Here is an 18,030-nt window from a genome sequence, read left to right as displayed (position 1 = left end):
GGAGAATCTGTCTTTATTTGTCTTATACAGAGTAACTATCTCTGCAGAAGGGATAATAATACAATGTTAGGAGCAGTAGTTGCGCAGTAGTGCTAGAGAGCCTCTGTGATTGACCTTCATAATAGGCCCAGTACAAACACAGTAAAACAAAATACAAGCAATGCAATAATGTTAATGAAAACATTTCTTCAGATTCTCTGTATTTCCATATCTCCAGGTATCATGTTCCCGTTTTATCTTCCTTTGCCCTGGCATATTCTGGGGGCATACATAATTGCTCCGTGTGATACCTGTCCATATCCACACAGTGAAAAAAATAAAGCAGATCAAGTCAGCTGTTTTGAGACAATCCTTTTTCATTAAGCTAAGTGAATGCCAAGAGAATTTCCAATAGCAATAGGTGTGGACATTTTTTCTGTCAGAAAACACTGTTTTTTTTTTTGTTTCTTAACAACACAAATGAGGAAACACGTTGTTGTAGAAAAGTTGGTATTTAGTTGGTTGCTTGAAAAGAAGGGAAAGTAAAAGGAAACTTATACTCCAACTTTTATAGTACTGTAAAAGTAATACATAATCTATATATACCATTTATAATGATCTCTCTTGAAACAATATGTATTTGTGGGGAACATGCAAAAAATACCACTCATTTAAATGCTGATACTTTTGAATAATTTTTATCTCATAAATTACTCAGCTCCTTTCTTAGGAGCTTTTAAAATAACTGTGCATATGGTGCAGTTCACAATGAAAATTAATTTGTAATGAAAAATGTTTGTTCTTTGGCCTCCAGTATTGCAAGATTTTTTGATAGTTTTAAAAACTGTTAGGTTTTCTGCATAATTTTTTTTCCTCCTTTTTGCCTCTGCAAAGTGATGATTAGGAATTTATGTGCTAAACCAAAATATGCTGCTTTAAATGTTTCTCTTATGCATAAATAAAAGTCCTCAGTGTGCTCTTTGAGGTAAACATGTAATTAAACATGGAAGATCAGAAGAATTTGTTCTAGCTGTGGTGACAGTATGAAATTTATTAGATTTAAGGTTTTGTGTGCTTTTTCTATTTCTTATCAAGAGTTCTTTTTTGGAGTTGGTGTGCCCGTTTAAAAATGCTGATGTCGCATCTCACATCTAATTACAAGGACTTCAGTAATTGTGCTCCTGTGATTCAAGGAAATGTCCCTTGAACTTTCTGGGTCCTCAGAGCATAGGCCTATTCAAAAAACACTGGTGAAGAAGATTGAAATAAACTTCCTTTTAATGACTTCTTGTAGGCAAGATGTGTAGCAAATACCCAGTCTGCTTTCTTACTAGAGCAGAGCGAGGTGCCTTTATTTTCCTTGGTAGCTTGCAGTTAGTAATAGCTAACACACAGTAATTGCCTGATCTGTTCTTCCCATCACCTTCTCCCTCATGGGTTCTTAGTTTCACTGCCTTGCCTGTGTTCATCTTAATTTTCCATCCTCAGCTAAAAGTGGCTCTTAGCTTTTTTGCAGAATTGGCTGCAGGTAAAAGAAAGCATCGATGAAATCCTGTAGTGATTTAAACTGCATGCAGCGCTTGTATAGCTTGGTGGAATAATTTAAAACCTACTCTCAATATGTTTTGTAAATGACTGAGCTAATGACCGTTTCACCCTGAATCTGCTTCAAGGGACGTCCAGAATGCTGATCTTGGGGAAATTATATTTTCTGATTCAAACGTCACCCAGCCTTCATCTCAGCTCTGGTTTGGCCCTGCTGAACCCAGGAAGAGCTCCAGTGCCAAGTGCTCAGTTGGTGGCTAATGACAAAATAGGCATAGAAGTTGCTGTACTCCTAGTTTGCGAGAGAAAAATGAGCACGCCTTTTTTCATATATACCCAGCTCTACTTTGTCATGAAAAATAGCTCCATGGTAACATAACTGCTTATACCATTTGTGTATCTTTCATGATATGCAGATCATAATTAATAGTATTTGAGGAGGTTATATTAAGCAAAATAAACCTGTTCTTTCATTGAAACTTCTCAACAGAGTATCGAAAATGGAAAATTTCAAATAAACCTAAGCCTTGAGTGTTGCAGATTTTATTAAATGGACATGTATAACAAAAACACACAGTTGTCTAAAATCAGAAAGAGAGTGACTGTAGCACTGAGCTACATTTTCAGATGATTTGAGTGATATTTTTAAGCAATGTAACCTATTTTCAGTCTTAAAATTCCCATCACTATGGTATGCAGCAATTATTTCATTCTGGAGTTGCACTTTGGGAAAATTGATTATAAGTAGAATTTGCTGAGGTTCAGTTTATTTCTGGAGGATGTCATGAAAACCACTGAAGTAATTTACGATGGTAAAATTTGACTCTGTATATAATTCAAAAACAAAATACATAAATAAGGAATCTGACCAGTGACCCAAACAGTAATCTAATCATCGAGCAGCTCCACCTGGTATATTGGTCCTAGTTATATATGCATTACATGCATGCAGTATTTAATTGAAAATGCAGTTACACCAGCACTTATTACAGAAATTCTCCAAAGTGGCATAATACATCTTAGCAGTAGTACCAATTACATCTACACTGTGACTTCTGCCAATGGGGATCCAGCAGGAGGAATGCTTCTGGTGGAGCTGGCGAGAGCAGTGCAAACTGCTAGTGCCAGCCTCACCCGTGAGATCTGCGGCTGGACCAGTGGTGGAGAGCAGTGCAGAGCTGCGGCACAGCTGCAAGCAGGGCTCTAGCTGGACGGTCTGTCACGCTGCACAGCCACTGCACCCAGAGCACTCATCTCACGTGGGCTAACACAAAAAGAGTGGGAAAGTGGGCTGCTAGAATGAAATCTGCAGTAAACTAGCTGCGTCTCTACCAGCGCCTTTGATTGATGCATTTTTGCTGCTTTTGAAACCCAAGTAACATCTTCTGCTCATTATTCTGTATGGTTGTACCCTGTAGACACACTGGGGAGGTGGCAGGTACCGACAGTTTGGGAAGTTTAACAGAGGCACCTGCAGAGGAGGCTGTGTAACTGTTTGGGCTATGATGCCTTAGGTTAGGTATGACAAATAAGAGAAAGAAATCCGAATGAGAATAGGTGGTGCAAGAAGAATGCCTGGCATGTGTATAAAGTAACACCGGGAAAATACTTAAACTTTGAATAAAAATTTTGCCTGAAAGAGGCAACTTCATGCAACAGTTATTTCCAGGTAACAACTGACATCCTCATTTTTGTTTTCTACTAGGCGCATGGGAAAATACAACTAAGTGTTAAAAGTTCAGTTTCACTATTATTCAAGTGACTACTGACTTCATGTGTCATCCTTTTGATAAGCTCTATCAGAGGAATTGGAATAATTGCATGATATATCTATGCCTCTGTGAACAATTCACAGTGATTGGATCAGGAAATTATATCTGGTTTAGGGATATTAGATATTCCATTACTGTAGCTTTCAGTCTGTAGCATTAGTCGGACTCATTTATTTATTTCTTTTCCACCCTTTAGCCCTAAACAACAGGCAAAAATGGCAGAGTACTGCAGATTAATATTTGGAGATGCACTGCTTATGGATCCATTGGAAAAATATCCGGTAATATGGTTTGGTATTTATCAAATCACAGATATCTGTGTTTTTATTTAAGTGTTTCAATCCTGTGTCATTCTTTATATATGGCCTTCCAAAACATAATCTAAAGGAGGGGGGTTAAATGACGTGTGCTGTGGTGATTTAAGCATATAGTTTCTGTTGAAGAGATTGTTCCATTACAGTGAATTGTAATCCTTTAAATGCAATTGATTCTTATAGCTGCCATTTTATAACGTATGCTTTCGTATTTGAACTAATATTTATTGCAGTTATTACTGTAGACATTTCATAAGGTATTTTCCATAAGCGCTCTCAGTAGCCCTGTTTCATTTAACATCGAGGTTGCCTCTTTTGCAAGATACGCTTCACTTTAACAGGGCTCATAGTGCTTACAAAATTATCTTTCACCATGTGGGCCCTAAGAAATTGCCATAAGCTTGTTTCTTCTGTTGTTGTAACAAATTTCTCTTCCTTTTCTTCAAGCTTGAGCCTGGGGTTCCTCTTCCAAGCCCTATGGATTTAATGTACAAAATTCTAGTGAAGAATAAAAAGAAGTCCCATAAGTCTGCAGATGGAAGTGCAAAAAAGAAGCTCTCAGAGCAAGCTTCCAACACATGCAGTGATACATCTAGTATGTTTGAACCTTCCTCCCCAGGAGCAGGTATGAATTGAATCTACAAATATACTTCTCACTAAAACACAAATGCTTAATTACAGCTGTGTTTTTCAAGCTATTTACATTGCTCTAGCAAGGTAAAGGTACACCAGTGTAGGTTTTACTCAGCAGGAAACAACACTAAGTGTCATTGCTCCAGGAGCCTGAGAAAGCTTGAGGCTGAGGAATCACTTATGGAGTGACCTAAAGATCAGCGATGTGTACTAACATTTGTCTGCACTGTTTAGGAAATAGAGCAAGCAGCCAACTCACCCACTGTTGTCTGCCTATGTTGCGTGCCTAAGCCCAACATCAAATATAAATGTTTTCTTTTTTTGTTGCTTCTGAGATGTGCATATCATTTGGTGTCCTTTCAGAGCCTTGCTACATTTAACCTATTGCACAGGGGAACTGCAGTGGTTCTGTAATGTCTAAGATTTAGGGTACCTTGGATAGAATATCTGTTCGCCAGGCAGGGTTTTGCAGTAGTTGGGAACATGTTACAGAAATCTATGCAAAGTGCTCTAAAATGTTCTTCTGTTCCAGAGATGGAAACAGGCAAAAAAAAAAAAAATTACAAATATTTGTTACCAAGAGCAATTGTTAGAAGTGTAGCCAATGGAAAAAAGTGTATATCATTTAATTTGTTCATTATCAGCATAACTTTTAAAATCAGAAATGAATTTGAAAAGTTATTTTAATTTAATGCATATATACTATTAATGCCTATAGGATCTGCAGGGGACCACTGTGGGTATTTTACGCAAAAATATAGTAAGATACATCCTTTACCCTGAAGAGCTTAATGCCTAACTAGAACAGAAAAAGAAAAGTGCAGAGAAAGAGATAACTAGGTATTTACTTTAAACCATGGGAGTAGATCAGCATCAGGACAAGCAGCAAAATGTATGTATTCTGATTCCCAACCAAGTGTCTGTTCCCTGGACCAGAATTTCTTCTTCCTCTTAAGACTGAAATTTTGAATTGCTGAAAGCATAGATAGATATTTATACCCTATTAGTGGAATGCTTACAGTGTAGATTGAAATCTCTGCTGGAATGTAAGTTCATTGCCATTTGCCATTATTTTTTTTCCAGTTGTTTGTAATTTTTTCTAAAGTCTGATTAATTGAGCTGAAAATTTTCATGCTGGCAGTTTGCCTCAAGCTGAACTAAAAAAAAATAAAAAATCATACTGAATTTGTGGATAACATTGTTTATCCTATTAGAAACAAAGAAAGAAAGAGTTTTCAGCAAGTGTGTTAATAAATTTTTAAAAGGCCATGCTTTGGTGTAGGGCTTGGATTTCAAAAGAAGATTCATCCTGGTGTCAGGAATGATTTTAATACTGTTTTCATGATTTGCTTTAGACAAACACAAGCAACAGAAAAATAAGTGAGAATATGCCAACCTCCTCCTTTCCAAAAATTGAAATATAGTGAGAAATGAACAACATACTGCATGACTTCTGCTTTACGTTTTTTTTTTCCTCTGTCTGATCTTCATTGAGCATAACAGCTTTGTTGTACTTCAGGAACCCCTCCATGCGTTTTTGTAGGAAAAGACTTGGGCTGTGAATTATGACATCATGTGAATGACGAATCAATGACATCATCTGTATCAATGATGAGGCAAGGCAGGGGAATAAGTCCCATAAAAGCGTATGCAATTTTAAACATTAACTGTGAATATTATATCTGTATTGCCTATGTAGCAATTTCTGTAAACTGTAGATTTTGAAGATGAATATAGTTTAGAAAATGCTAGAACTGAGATGGCAAAATAATGTGGTCACTTGCTTCATCTGTGACTGCCAAAATACATTACTTGTAATCCTTGCCATTGTTTCTCCTTTAGAACCTATGCCTCTTTTGGAAAATGACAGTTAGTCAATATTTTTTTGCTCTTTGTCATTCAATTCTTGATCCCAGATCTAGCATCTTCACCTCACAGTGAATTTCGTTAGGGATATCCATGCTGCATATAAACACTCGACAAACAACAGTGAATTTATCTGAACAATACCTGTGGGGAGTGAAATAGTATTAATCCAATTAATCTGGGAACAACAGAGTCTGAGAGGGTTTAAGAACAGTTTGGGGGCAACTGACAAGGAACATCCAGGATTTTTTTAAAGAGTATGCTGAATTTTTAAGTATTCAGAGCACAGCTCCAGAGATTTCAGCTGCAGCTCCATCTGTGACCACTGAGCATTTCTGTAAATCAGATGCCAGCTTTCTGTGAACATTTTTAAAAAATTATTCGGCATTTTATGACTACTGTGGCAAGACCCAGAGTAGAGCCTGGTTCTACAGGGCAGTGCTCAGCAGTCATCATGACGCCCATCTTTGCACTGCCTCGTTCCTTATAGGCATCTCGGTATTGGCAACTTGTAAGGCACTGCAGACATTATGCTCCTCTATACCCAGTACCAATTTCTTTATGCAGTGTGAGAAGAATAATGCAATTAAAGACTTGCTAAAAGAAGCCTAATTCTTAACTTTTCTTAACATGAAGTGTTTCAATTCTTCAACCTTAATATAATCTTTACACTTAGCAAGTTGGGCATATTATTCAAATAACTCGTATTGTATAGAACCTGTCAGAATTACTGCTGATCTACAGGAGAAAGTTGTGCTGATCTAGCCTTCCTGAGATTTTAAATGATCTTTTTCACAGCAGAGCAAAAAATACGGAGATCTGTACGTCAGTTGATAGCAGGCTGCTCTGTGTCTTACACTGCTTGAAGTCAGATTTAATTAAACCCAAATAAACCATTCTTGTGATATGTTTATAAAACATACCACATGAAAGCTAGGTGATGGTGATATGGTAGCAATAATTAAAAAACAGTTCTGAAGCAATAGCTTTTCAGAATGGCTTGCAAGTTTTTCATGGAACTGATGTAAAAACTAACTTCAGTAGGGTATAATACCTGTAAGTGTAAAAAACTTATATCCAACAGCTTGGGATAAAGAAGCAATGCTGGCAAAGCAGAAAAAGAATTTCTGAGATAACATTTGTGAGATTCTCATTTTGTTAAAGAAGAATCTTAGACCTAGCAGTTTTAGCACAACTGACACGAGCAAATAAGTGAGATTTTCAAAGAAGCCATATATATTTAGATTACACTGCAGTTCTGCTGGGTGAGGCCATACGTCATACCAAAATTAGGCCTGTACTGAAAGTAGCCAAAGCTCGCTAACTGAAGAGTATTTAAATTTTGAAGCAAATTCTTAATCCCTCAGCTTTTGTCTCATACTTGGAAAGCAAGCTTTTGGAGCAGGAGGTCTCTGTTTTCCCTGTATTTGTATAACAGTACAGTGACGTCCTGTCTTGTCCTGGGTTTGTAGTCCCATCTAAATGCAAATAATAGTAGTAATGCCATTACAGCTAGTTGTCCCTCTTACACATGCTCCACACAGCACAGCTGCATGTACAAACCATGTGCCTTTATGATATACCACATCTGTACACTCCCAGGAGGGCCAGGAGTGGTGGCATTGGGCTGATCCCACCAGCACTGTGGGAAGGTGGGCACAGGGGCATCCATAGCATAGACATCTCCTTGGTCTGGCCAAGGCTTGCTCTGATGTCAGGTCCCAGCAGTGTAACAGCAAAAGAAGTTGGGGTCTGAGCATAGAACCATGCTGCTGAGTGAAAGGCAATGCAGATGTAGTCGTAGTCTCAAAAATTCTTAAGAATTGTTATTCTGTGTTTGCAGTCCTGTGTATTATGTGTTCTGGATTTGCAGTCTGATGCGGGACTTGATAATCACCGAATCTCAGAATCATCATTAGGTTGGAAGAGACCTCCAAGATCACCGAGTCCAACCTCTGACCTAACACTAACAAGACCTCCACTAAACCATATCACTAAGCTCTACTTCTAAACATCGTTTAAATACCTCCAGGGATGGTGACTCAACCACTTCCCTGGGCAGCCCATTCCAATGCCTAACAACCCTTTCAGTAAAGAAGTTTTTCCTAATTCAACCTAAACCTCCCCTGGCACAACTTTAGCCCATTCCCCCTCGTCCTGCCACCAGGCACGTGGGAGAATAGACCAACCCCTACCTCTCTACAGCCTCCTTTAAGGTACCTATAGAGAGCGATGAGGTCACCTCTGAGCCTCCTCTTCTCCAAGCTAAACAACCCCAGCTCCCTCAGCTGCTCCTCATAAGACTTGTTCTCCAGACCCCCCACCAGCTTCGTTGCCCTTTTCTGGACACGTTCCAGCACCTTGATGTCCTTCCTGTAGTGACGGGCCCAAATGAGATCTGATCTTGGGAGTTTTCCTGTTAAATATTTTTAAATAAATGAATTTTGTGTTGCATACTTCCCTCCTTGGACACTTATAGCAAAAGCAAGCTATCATCCACCTGGTATCTTGGCAGTGGAAGCTGGCTGAAGTCTACCCACGTCCCCCTTTTTGTAGACAATGAGAAGTGTTATTTGCCTGTCCAGATAAATCAAGAGCTTCTGGTCCCAAGACTGTCACTGCAAATCTTGTGAGAGCACGGCTGGCTCTTTGCAGCGCATTGAAGTTCCCTGAGCCATCCCTTGAGCCTGTTGAGCAATCATGTTATTTTCTTCAATGAAATGTTCAGGAAGAAATGCGTTCGTGAATAAAAGCATGACATTTCAACATCTGCATCTGGAAGGAAGTGCAGCCTGGGTAGTCATCATTTGGTTGTGAAAGGCACACTCATTACTTAAATCATATGTGCTGTACATGTTCAGAAAGGGCCCACAGGGCATGATTCAAGGCCTCTTGGAACAAAGAGGAGTTTCCAGATTCAGTGGGCTTTGGATTCGACCTTACGTGGACAGAAGGAACTGAAAGTGAATTACCATTCTCTGGAGAGTTTGGGAATGTTGCACAGTGGTTATATTTTTGGGCTGCCAAAATAGAATTGCCACCACTGAAGAGAGATTAAAGGTTTGTGGAATAAAACCTTTAAGGACGGTTGTCAATCTGTTGTGGATAGGTGACTGCAGTATAAGTTAAACCTGCTTTTCCAGAGTCTTCTAAAGATGCATGGTATATATTTTGATAGCCAAACACAAAGGAGGAGTTACTAAAGAGAAAGATGGATTGATTTCTAGCTCAACCATATCAAAGCATTGAGAGGGGAGGGATATTCAGTAATTAACAATAAAGAATCTGTGTCTTGCCCATTGGAATTTGTTAAGTACGCTGCAATTGGGAGCAAGGCTTAAAATGTTTTATTTGGTTCTATTTACTCCATCAGTACGTTTTCAGGGGAGGGATGAGCTTTATGCATCTTTGTCACATTATTTGATTTGCACTGCCCTCAGCCGGCACATTTGAGCTATGAGCCCAAGCACTAAGACACACCAAAGTAGTCTCAGTGAAGGGAATTGTGTGCCAATTCCTGCCAGCTATGCTACCTGAGAACATGCACTGTGTTATCTTCAAAGCAGATGTATTTCTCTGAGCAGCCCTTGTTACCACAGCACGTGAATCCCATCAGTTTTCACACACTTTTTTTCACCCTGTGAATGCTGTTGTGTCTGCTTCCCAAGGGGAGTGACAGCATTCACTGAAGGTCCTGCATGGATCCTGTGACATAGAAATCCCAAACCCCAGAGCTGTGACCCAAGCATGGGAACATCTCTTCGGAGTATTTTGTAGTACTATACCTACACACTCTGCACACTATACACACCACGATGCTCTTTTCTTAGCGCTGATACCTGCCTTGTGATTTCCAATACTAAGTGTCCAGCAGCTGCAAAGCAAGAGATTTTGTTTAGTTAGGTAATAACAACTTACCAGTGATGAGGATGGGCATATCCCTCAAGACAGTGTGTTTGAATTGTGCTGCACAAAAAGCACATGTACATCTTCTAAGCAGTGCTATTTGCATATCTTTTTACAAATTTGTCCCTTTTATTATAGCTATTGCTTAAGCCAATAATTAACTTCTGCTTAAAACGTTTCAGGAGAAGCAGAGATTGAGAGCGATGATGATGATGACTATGATGATGACTGTAAAAAGTCGTCGATGGATGAGGTAAGGGCATGGATTTGTTTTATGGTGATGGGTAGATTCCGCCGGTTATGGGTTGGCTTGTGTTACCAGGAGTGAGACTGCCATCTAGTGGAGAAAGGAAGGCAGCACACTGGGAATCACCAACTTTCTGAAGTTGGTTGTCACTCAGTTTGGAAGCACGTATGATTTATTTATTTATTTTATTTTTTAATTTAGGGAGGAATAAGACTTAACACCACAGCTGATATGTGTTAGACAACTGCTTGTGGTATATTTATCACTGTTGGAAGAAAAACTGAATGTTGAAAATTTGGAGCTATGTTTTTTATTTGTCTGATAGTACTGGTAAGTGTGCTTAGCACTGTGTGTGTAGCACCATGCCATCTGCACAGGTAATACAGACCTTTCCCTAGAAGCCGCATTGAAAGAATGAATGCAACAGCAGTTTAATTAAACATTTAAATTTTATAGCATATTTTCTTCATTAGTACGTGAAGCTCCCAGTGTGAGGCACTGATTTCACTAAGTCAGGATTAGTGAAAGGTACCATGATTGACAGTAAACTGGGCTTTGGTGTTTGTGGCCCCTGATGGCCACCATGGAATTTAACAGACCAAAACTTCAGCCTTCCCTTCTCTGTCCTAGGGTACTGCTGGAAGTGAGGCTATGGCCACAGAAGAGATGTCTAACCTGGTGAACTACATTCAGCCTGTGAAGTTTGAGTCCTTTGAAGTATCAAAAAGTAAGTAAGCTAAGCATGAGTGGCATCTTATACTAAAAATTACCTAGCAAGTATTTGGAAGAAAGTTCTGGAGAAATAATGACTTGGCTTCCTCTCAATTAGATGCATGGACAGAGATGTTTCCTTGGTATCCAGCCAGATAAATCCATATTTATTTTGAAACCTGCATTAGTCTAAATATCAAGCTTCATCAACAGCAAACATGCTGACATTTCAAAAACATTTTAAAAAATGTTTTACTTAGATTGTCTTTGTTTTCCATACCTGAGGAGTAACTTAAGGTGTTTGAGAAAAGTGGTCATAAATATTCTGTCAGATGGAGCAAGTGCTTTATGTTTTCCCTGTGCTACTTTTATACAGCATTCAGTGTAAGCAGGGAGTGTGCCCTTCCCCACATGCAAATTCACTCTTTCCTGCCTCTGTGAGTTGTATAGAAAAAGCTGTAACTTCATCCCCCATGGGCTTTTACAGAAGATGCCTTGCTAGGAATGCACTCTGTGGCATCCTCAGTAAACACTGCAGCATCTTTTCCTTTCTTGGTGCAGAACCCCCTACTGTTTGCCTGCCCTTTTTTCACTTTGTTTTGACAGGTTGCAATATGCTCTTGGAGCTTTTTAGTTAAAGAAGTTTATAGCATTTTAATTTATTATGGATTTGTGGAGGCCTTAGCAGAAGACAGGTAATTGGTGCATAAGTCCATATCTGTACACAAGGTTTTGCATTTACTCATCTTGAATAATAAGCATATAAGAAGTTATCTACCTGTTCTTATGTTTTTGTGTATTATACAGGCATACACATAAGCATTCACAAAAACATGCAGAGAGCTGTGCTTGTTCCCTACAGTAGTGTCCCTTGAATGTTCATAATCTCCATAGCTCTAATGAGAGTTGCAAGTACACAGTGGGAAGGAGATATTCCTTCTGGAAAGGAAGCCGTGTGAATCCTAGCAGGACAAGTTGATGCAGCTGTTATAAATTCTCTTGTGTAGATTTCTTCTGTTCACATGCCTCCGCCTTTCCAAGTTTTGTGTTTTCTGAAGAACTTCTCATGTCCACATTTTTTAACCCTAAGTCTTCATGTGACCTCTGATCAATCATACTGTTTCTGTGAACTCATAATATTAAAGGACTAATATATCTGGTGTTTGTGTCAAAAAAAAGAAAATCATTATGAGGCAAATGTTGCCAGTTGGTCAAAGCAGTGGCCACTATATCAAGACTTGTGGGTTCTGGTCTTAGTCCTGGCCTGGAACAACTGCTGAACCTTCACTAAATTCAGCAAAGATGAGCTGAATAAGGAAAGAGTTAAATGAGGATTAGTTTTTAATTTGATGCCTATCCAGTTTTTAACAGATTGCATTGTGTAATGCTCTGCACTTGTCTTGCATAAAGTTTCGTCTTTCAGTGTTATAGCATTTTTTCTAATTCAGTATTTTCTAATTCATAATTTGGTTTGAATTGTGATCCTGGCCTCCATGACGCTAACAGCATCTCACTGCTGCTGTCATTTGTACATTGTAGAAGTGCATTTTTTTGGTCTCGCATCCAGCTTGTTAACAGAAATATTGAATACAACTGGATCTGTAACAGTCCCCTGATTGCCCTCACTAGATAGGTTCCCTCTCTCTGACAGCAAATAATTGTAACTATTCCAAGGTATTATTTCAAGTTTTTCAGAGTTTTTAATGAGTTGTTTAGCCACTCTATAGTGACTTCCTCTTGATAAGACAGCACGGTATAACATATCATGAGAGAAAAATGCCTCTCTTGGACAGTCTTTTCATCAAAGGACGGGTTTCTTAATCCTCCCAGATACTACAAGGCAATAACTGCTCTTATTTAGGAGTTTGATTAAGTTGTGAACATTTAGTGAGTCGTTTAATAACTACCAGTTCTTGTTTTCTGCAGATGCACTACTTTAAGATAAAGCTGAGAGATACAGTAAACTACTACTACAAAAAAAATAATTAAAAATAATAATCTAGCACTTGTATTCTAATTAGAATGAAAGAAACACTCTTTTTCTTTCTTTGAGCATTATTTTTTCACACTTTAAATAGCAGTCTTATATTGGTCAAATAACTGTGGAGGTAGAACACAACCAGTCTGTTTCCTGATAGGACACACTTTAAACTAAGTAACTGCTGAAGCAATGAGATGAAGAAGTGGAACAGGACTGTCAGACAAAAAATAACTAATGTATTTCAGTGTCATTTTATGAGGTTTCTTTTGATCTTTTTTGTATAGGTTGCCATCTACAGAAATGTTTCTCTTTTCATACAAAGTGTTTATTAGGGGCTGCAGGAAAGTTTCCTTTAATAGCATGTTCCTGGGAATCAGTGATCATTCTTAGATGATTTGTAAGAAACTTCATGATTCAGTTAAAAAAAAAAAAAAACGAACCTCAAAACATTCAGATACATGAAAGCCTATTCGTAAACAAACTGATCTGTTATACAGGTGATAGCCTCATAGTCTACATTAGCACTATATGTGTGTGTTGCTAGTGCTATCCCATTAGCAAGAATCATCTCAGAGACGTTATAAGGAGCTGAGATGGGAGTGAGCTGTCTGGAATTGAATCTAGAGAAAGAGAGAATATTGCTTGTTGGAAAGGAAGATGAGTGGTAGGAAAGCAGCCTTGAAGGAATGGCAGGAATCTTTCACCTTTAGGAGACAACAGCTATAAATAATGGAAGTAGCATGTTGGTTGCTAATTAGAAATATAGACTGCTACAAAGTATGAGTCCCAGTTCTCCTAGGGATAGAGAATCATTTCTGGAACAGCGCAGTCATCCTCTGACTCTTCAACATACAACGAGAACAGTTGCAACCATCTAGTTCACAGATCACGAGTAGGCAGTACATTTTCTTCTCACAGTGGCCCCAAACATCTAGCTCCTTACATCTTTGGAGCCATTGTTTCCTTTTTGTCTTCCTCTAAGGAAAATGCCCACCTGTTTCAGTCCTGCTTCTCTCTGCAAGACAAGTGCTTTTGTTCAGTTTTATCAGGCTCCTGCAGCTTCCCAGTTTGACTTCAAGGAGCCAGCCAGGCTGGCCTCCTGGCCATCCTTGGATTACTGTGGCACAATTCCTTCAAATACTGGATGAGGGCAAGCTTTTTTCTCTGATTTACTGTTTGCTTTCAATAAAGCAGTTAGGCTAGAGAGTTCATGTTTCACTACATGTTCTGTTTACCTCATTTCTAGAGAGAGCAGTGCTGATATATTTAATGGATGTGATCTCTCAGTGCTGTAGTCCCTTGTAGGCAATCTATGGAGCTGATTGTGCTGAAATGGGAAGCTGTAATTTTACAGGAATCCTTTTTTCCTGTATAAAAGTTTAAAAGAAAAAATATTGAAGCTTGAAGGGGTCTTGACTTAGGCTGTGCTACAGCATATCATGTGGGTACATTGAAAGGCTGTGCAAACATCAGGCAAAGGTAACAAATGACAGACGAATGAATGTTTAGTCCGACCTAATTATACACTTAGCAGGAGCTTTTTGCCACTGTCGGGTCAGAAAGTCTGAGCAAGTAAAGGAGTTTATTGATGCTTCAGACGAGTCCAGGGTTAGGTCTGAAGGTTAGGTCTGAAGACCTGCTGGGACATAGGATTGTACCTTCAGACATGATTAGATAGCACTGTTTCCATGACTGTTTGAGACAGATGTGAGTTTACACTGATGTACTGAAAATAACAAAGCACTGTAGGCAGAGCTAGGATATTGCTTAGTTTAATCTGATATGGACAGTAGTTATTTCAGCTTCAAATTGGCTCAAAGCCATTGTATCTGCCCGCAAAGAGTCTAGAGATCTGTCAGTCCCCTCTGTTCCCCACAAAATCTGCCTTAATACTTCTATGTCTCACCTGTGAGCTTTGGACAATACCTCTCAAATATATGAAGATGGTATTTTGCAAGCAAACATGAGAGATCTCTGTCCTTGCACTGACTTTCTGTTATGTGCAGCTGATACAGTAACAATCTCAGGCAATACAAGTCCCCTTAATTTGGGGCAGTGCTAGTGTGAGTTTGGACGGAACCCTTGATTGTGTACAGAGCGAGCTTGCCGCTGTCAGCAAATGCCTGTGTACATAAATCCTTTTAAGATTAAGGTGAAATGAGCTGGTGAACAGTAGATGAGATCAGGGGACTGAGACTAAACCAGTCGTTTGCAGCTCATGTATTGCATACAATTTCATGCTCTAATATGTCGCTGTTTTTCTCCTCCCTTTAAAATTTCAGAACGCAACAAAAGTTTTGAAATGTCTTCCTTTGTGGAAACCAAAGGGCTTGAGCAACTTACGAAGTCTCCTGTGGAATTTGTGGAGTATCCTTGACTTTCAGAAAGATGCTTTTTAGTCTTTCTATATCTGAGATCTGTTACAGGTCTTTATTGAAATTTGAAGACAGGAGCTGGGAAAATAGGGAACCCAAATGAAATTTGTAAACTTGACTGTCTTCCTGGATGAATTAATTGGGCTGAGTTCTGATGAGCTAATTTAAAAGCTGGCATGAGTCCTTGTGCTGTGGACTAGGACTAGAGGGAATAAGTACAAACTACATATTGAAGACCTGATAATTTGTATTCTCATTGTTAAATCTATCATCCTGTATGAAGTGGTTTGAGTTATGGTGAGCAAATTGTCAAAATGTGGCTGACTTGCTTTTTGCAAAGTCATACAAGAAAGTTTTCTTTCCCATCATACCTCTAGTTCCAGGTGCACTGATTTCTCTTGCCACCCAAAATTGTAACGTTTCTCTTGTAACCTTTAAAGAAAAGGAGGAATCTGTTTAGACCTCATGATGCTTCTCAATGTGTCTCATCATGGTTGCAGTTAAGAAAAAATGATCAAGATAAAATAGTGTCTTAAAGAAGATTAATGAAAAGCAATTTCTACAGATAACCTGCAGCATGTTCTCATCTCTGAGATTTGTAGACTCAACTATAAGAAGTGCAAACTCATCACTTCTGTCTTTATGTAAAGGCCAATTCTCATGCTCATTCCAGAAGAGCACTTACTTTTTAACTGAGAACTTCTCTTCCCACCAGAGGAAGATTTGCTGTCTATGGCTAATTGGCCTCTAAAAATGCAATCTTAAGAAAAATTCCAAATTAGGAACTATAATGATAAATGGAATTTTATGAATGTTGTATTTTTAAGCATATGTCTATGCAATTTCCTTGCTTATTCTGAGTGCTCTGTACATGAATGGCACTTTTAATTACCCCATATTTATCATATCTACAAATTTGTGGATCTCTGGAAGCATTATGGTTGCAGAAATCTAATACAGATCCCACCACCATTCTGGAAAGATCATCTGCATTTAAACACTGCAAATGTGCAGCCTCTCTGCCAAATCATTTTTGTCACATGTATTAAATCTTAACTACCCACCATCTAGATACAACAAAATGCAGCTAAGCCGAATTTACCCAAAGGGAACGCGTGTAGATTCTTCAAACTACATGCCACAAGTCTTTTGGAATGCTGGCTGCCAAATGGTTGCTCTTAATTTCCAAACTGTAGGTAAGTTGTGCTTGTCTCCTAATTTTGTACTTTTTCACTTCTCTGGTAGGGTTTCTGACTGGTAAGTAAGAAAGGCTTTATGCATCAAAAGATGTCCAGTGATTGAACAGTGATTGAGGCTGTTCATTAACATTTTAAACACAGTTTATTTTTTTAACTAGGAATATTGGTAATTGACAGTCTGTAGCTAGTACAATATGCAGACGTAGTGGCCTCCATATTGTTGTCATTTATAAGTGGTTATCATTAAGCAGCATTTGAGAATGAGCAGTGATTTTTTTTCCTGTCTTGCTAAGTCTCAGTATATCAGGACATGAGGGACTTGACAGCAAATTCCACTTTAAAAGTGAGTGTTTTAGAAACAAAAACATTTAGGCTCCTAGATACACGAGTCACTTTTGAAATAGGTTTTGCTGTTTTCAGAGATTACATCTGTTCTGAGAAATACAAATATTTCCAGCATTCCAGGACATACCCTGTCCATGTCCTACCTTTAGGCACATGGTACCATGGTATTATTCCCTTTTTACTTTCCAGTAGTGCCAGTGTACACGCCACCTCTTCATGGAAAGCAAAAGTCCACAGAGCCTAGAAGTCCACAGAGTAATAAAAACATCTCTAGGACAATTTCAACTAAGTATCAGGCACCTGGTATCAGATATTAGGAGGAGTTTGAAACATTAAGTCCTCTTAATGGGTGGGATACAACAGTGCAATCAGTACAACGCTGAGGTACTCAATACCTAAGTGTTAACACTCCTTTTAAAATCTGAAAATGTTATTTGTTGAGTAATTTCTGAAAGACACTTTATGCATGTGATTTTCTTGTGGAAAGAGTCCAAGAGGGTGGCTGCAATCACATCTGAAACTTCTGTTAACAAGCAGCAGTGTGCCATAAAAGCTGTTTACATTATAGTCACTTTGAAATTACAATAAATAGTATTATTTTATTGTTTTTTTCTAAATTGTTAGAAAAATCTAGGAATTAATTTTTATTGATACTTTTAATACCTAGATTTGTCTATGCAAATAAACATGGGAATGTACGAGTACAATGGCAAAAGCGGATACAGGTTAAAGCCAGAATTCATGAGAAGACCAGACAAACACTTTGATCCATTTACTGAAGGTATAGTGGATGGAATAGTAGCTAACACCTTGTCTGTCAAGGTACGTATACATACTGGTGAAAATACTCTTATGACAATGTCAGTGCATAGGTGTATTTCTGTTGTGCAAAGGACTAGCAAATGACCACACTAATTCAAGACAATAAAATGCATTTCGTTTCATGGAGTGATATTTAGTTTTTAAATTGCAGGGAATCTTCTGTCTCATATTTCATTTTCTAGGTTAAATAAATGTACTTTTATTATATACATTATTTTTCATGCAAGTGATTGGGTAGTTAATGAATTTAAGAATAACATGGCTGTGTTCTTAGTAACAAAGGGCTGAATTTAAAGCACAGTTACAAAGTGGTCAGTTGCACTGGAATAGGTAGA

The 18,030-nt window shown here is 38.5% G+C and overlaps 1 protein-coding gene across 8 annotated transcripts in view; it reads left to right on the top strand.

The window, feature by feature from the left end:
- The window catches only part of PLCB1 (phospholipase C beta 1), a 382,337-nt gene that overhangs the window by 277,481 nt on the left and 86,826 nt on the right, over positions 1–18,030 (top strand). For all 8 annotated transcript variants that reach the window (XM_040551664.1, XM_040551663.1, XM_040551666.1 and 5 more), the window contains 7 exons: positions 3,493–3,577; positions 4,058–4,235; positions 10,198–10,268; positions 10,893–10,989; positions 15,237–15,321; positions 16,401–16,525; positions 17,541–17,695. In XM_040551664.1, the coding sequence (XP_040407598.1) occupies positions 3,493–3,577; positions 4,058–4,235; positions 10,198–10,268; positions 10,893–10,989; positions 15,237–15,321; positions 16,401–16,525; positions 17,541–17,695 (796 nt within the window). The remainder of the gene's footprint in view (positions 1–3,492; positions 3,578–4,057; positions 4,236–10,197; positions 10,269–10,892; positions 10,990–15,236; positions 15,322–16,400; positions 16,526–17,540; positions 17,696–18,030) is intronic.

This window comes from Cygnus olor, chromosome 3 (assembly GCF_009769625.2).
Source record: "Cygnus olor isolate bCygOlo1 chromosome 3, bCygOlo1.pri.v2, whole genome shotgun sequence".
Taxonomy (NCBI): Eukaryota; Metazoa; Chordata; class Aves; order Anseriformes; family Anatidae; genus Cygnus; species Cygnus olor.
This window is presented reverse-complemented; position numbering and strand designations above follow the sequence as displayed.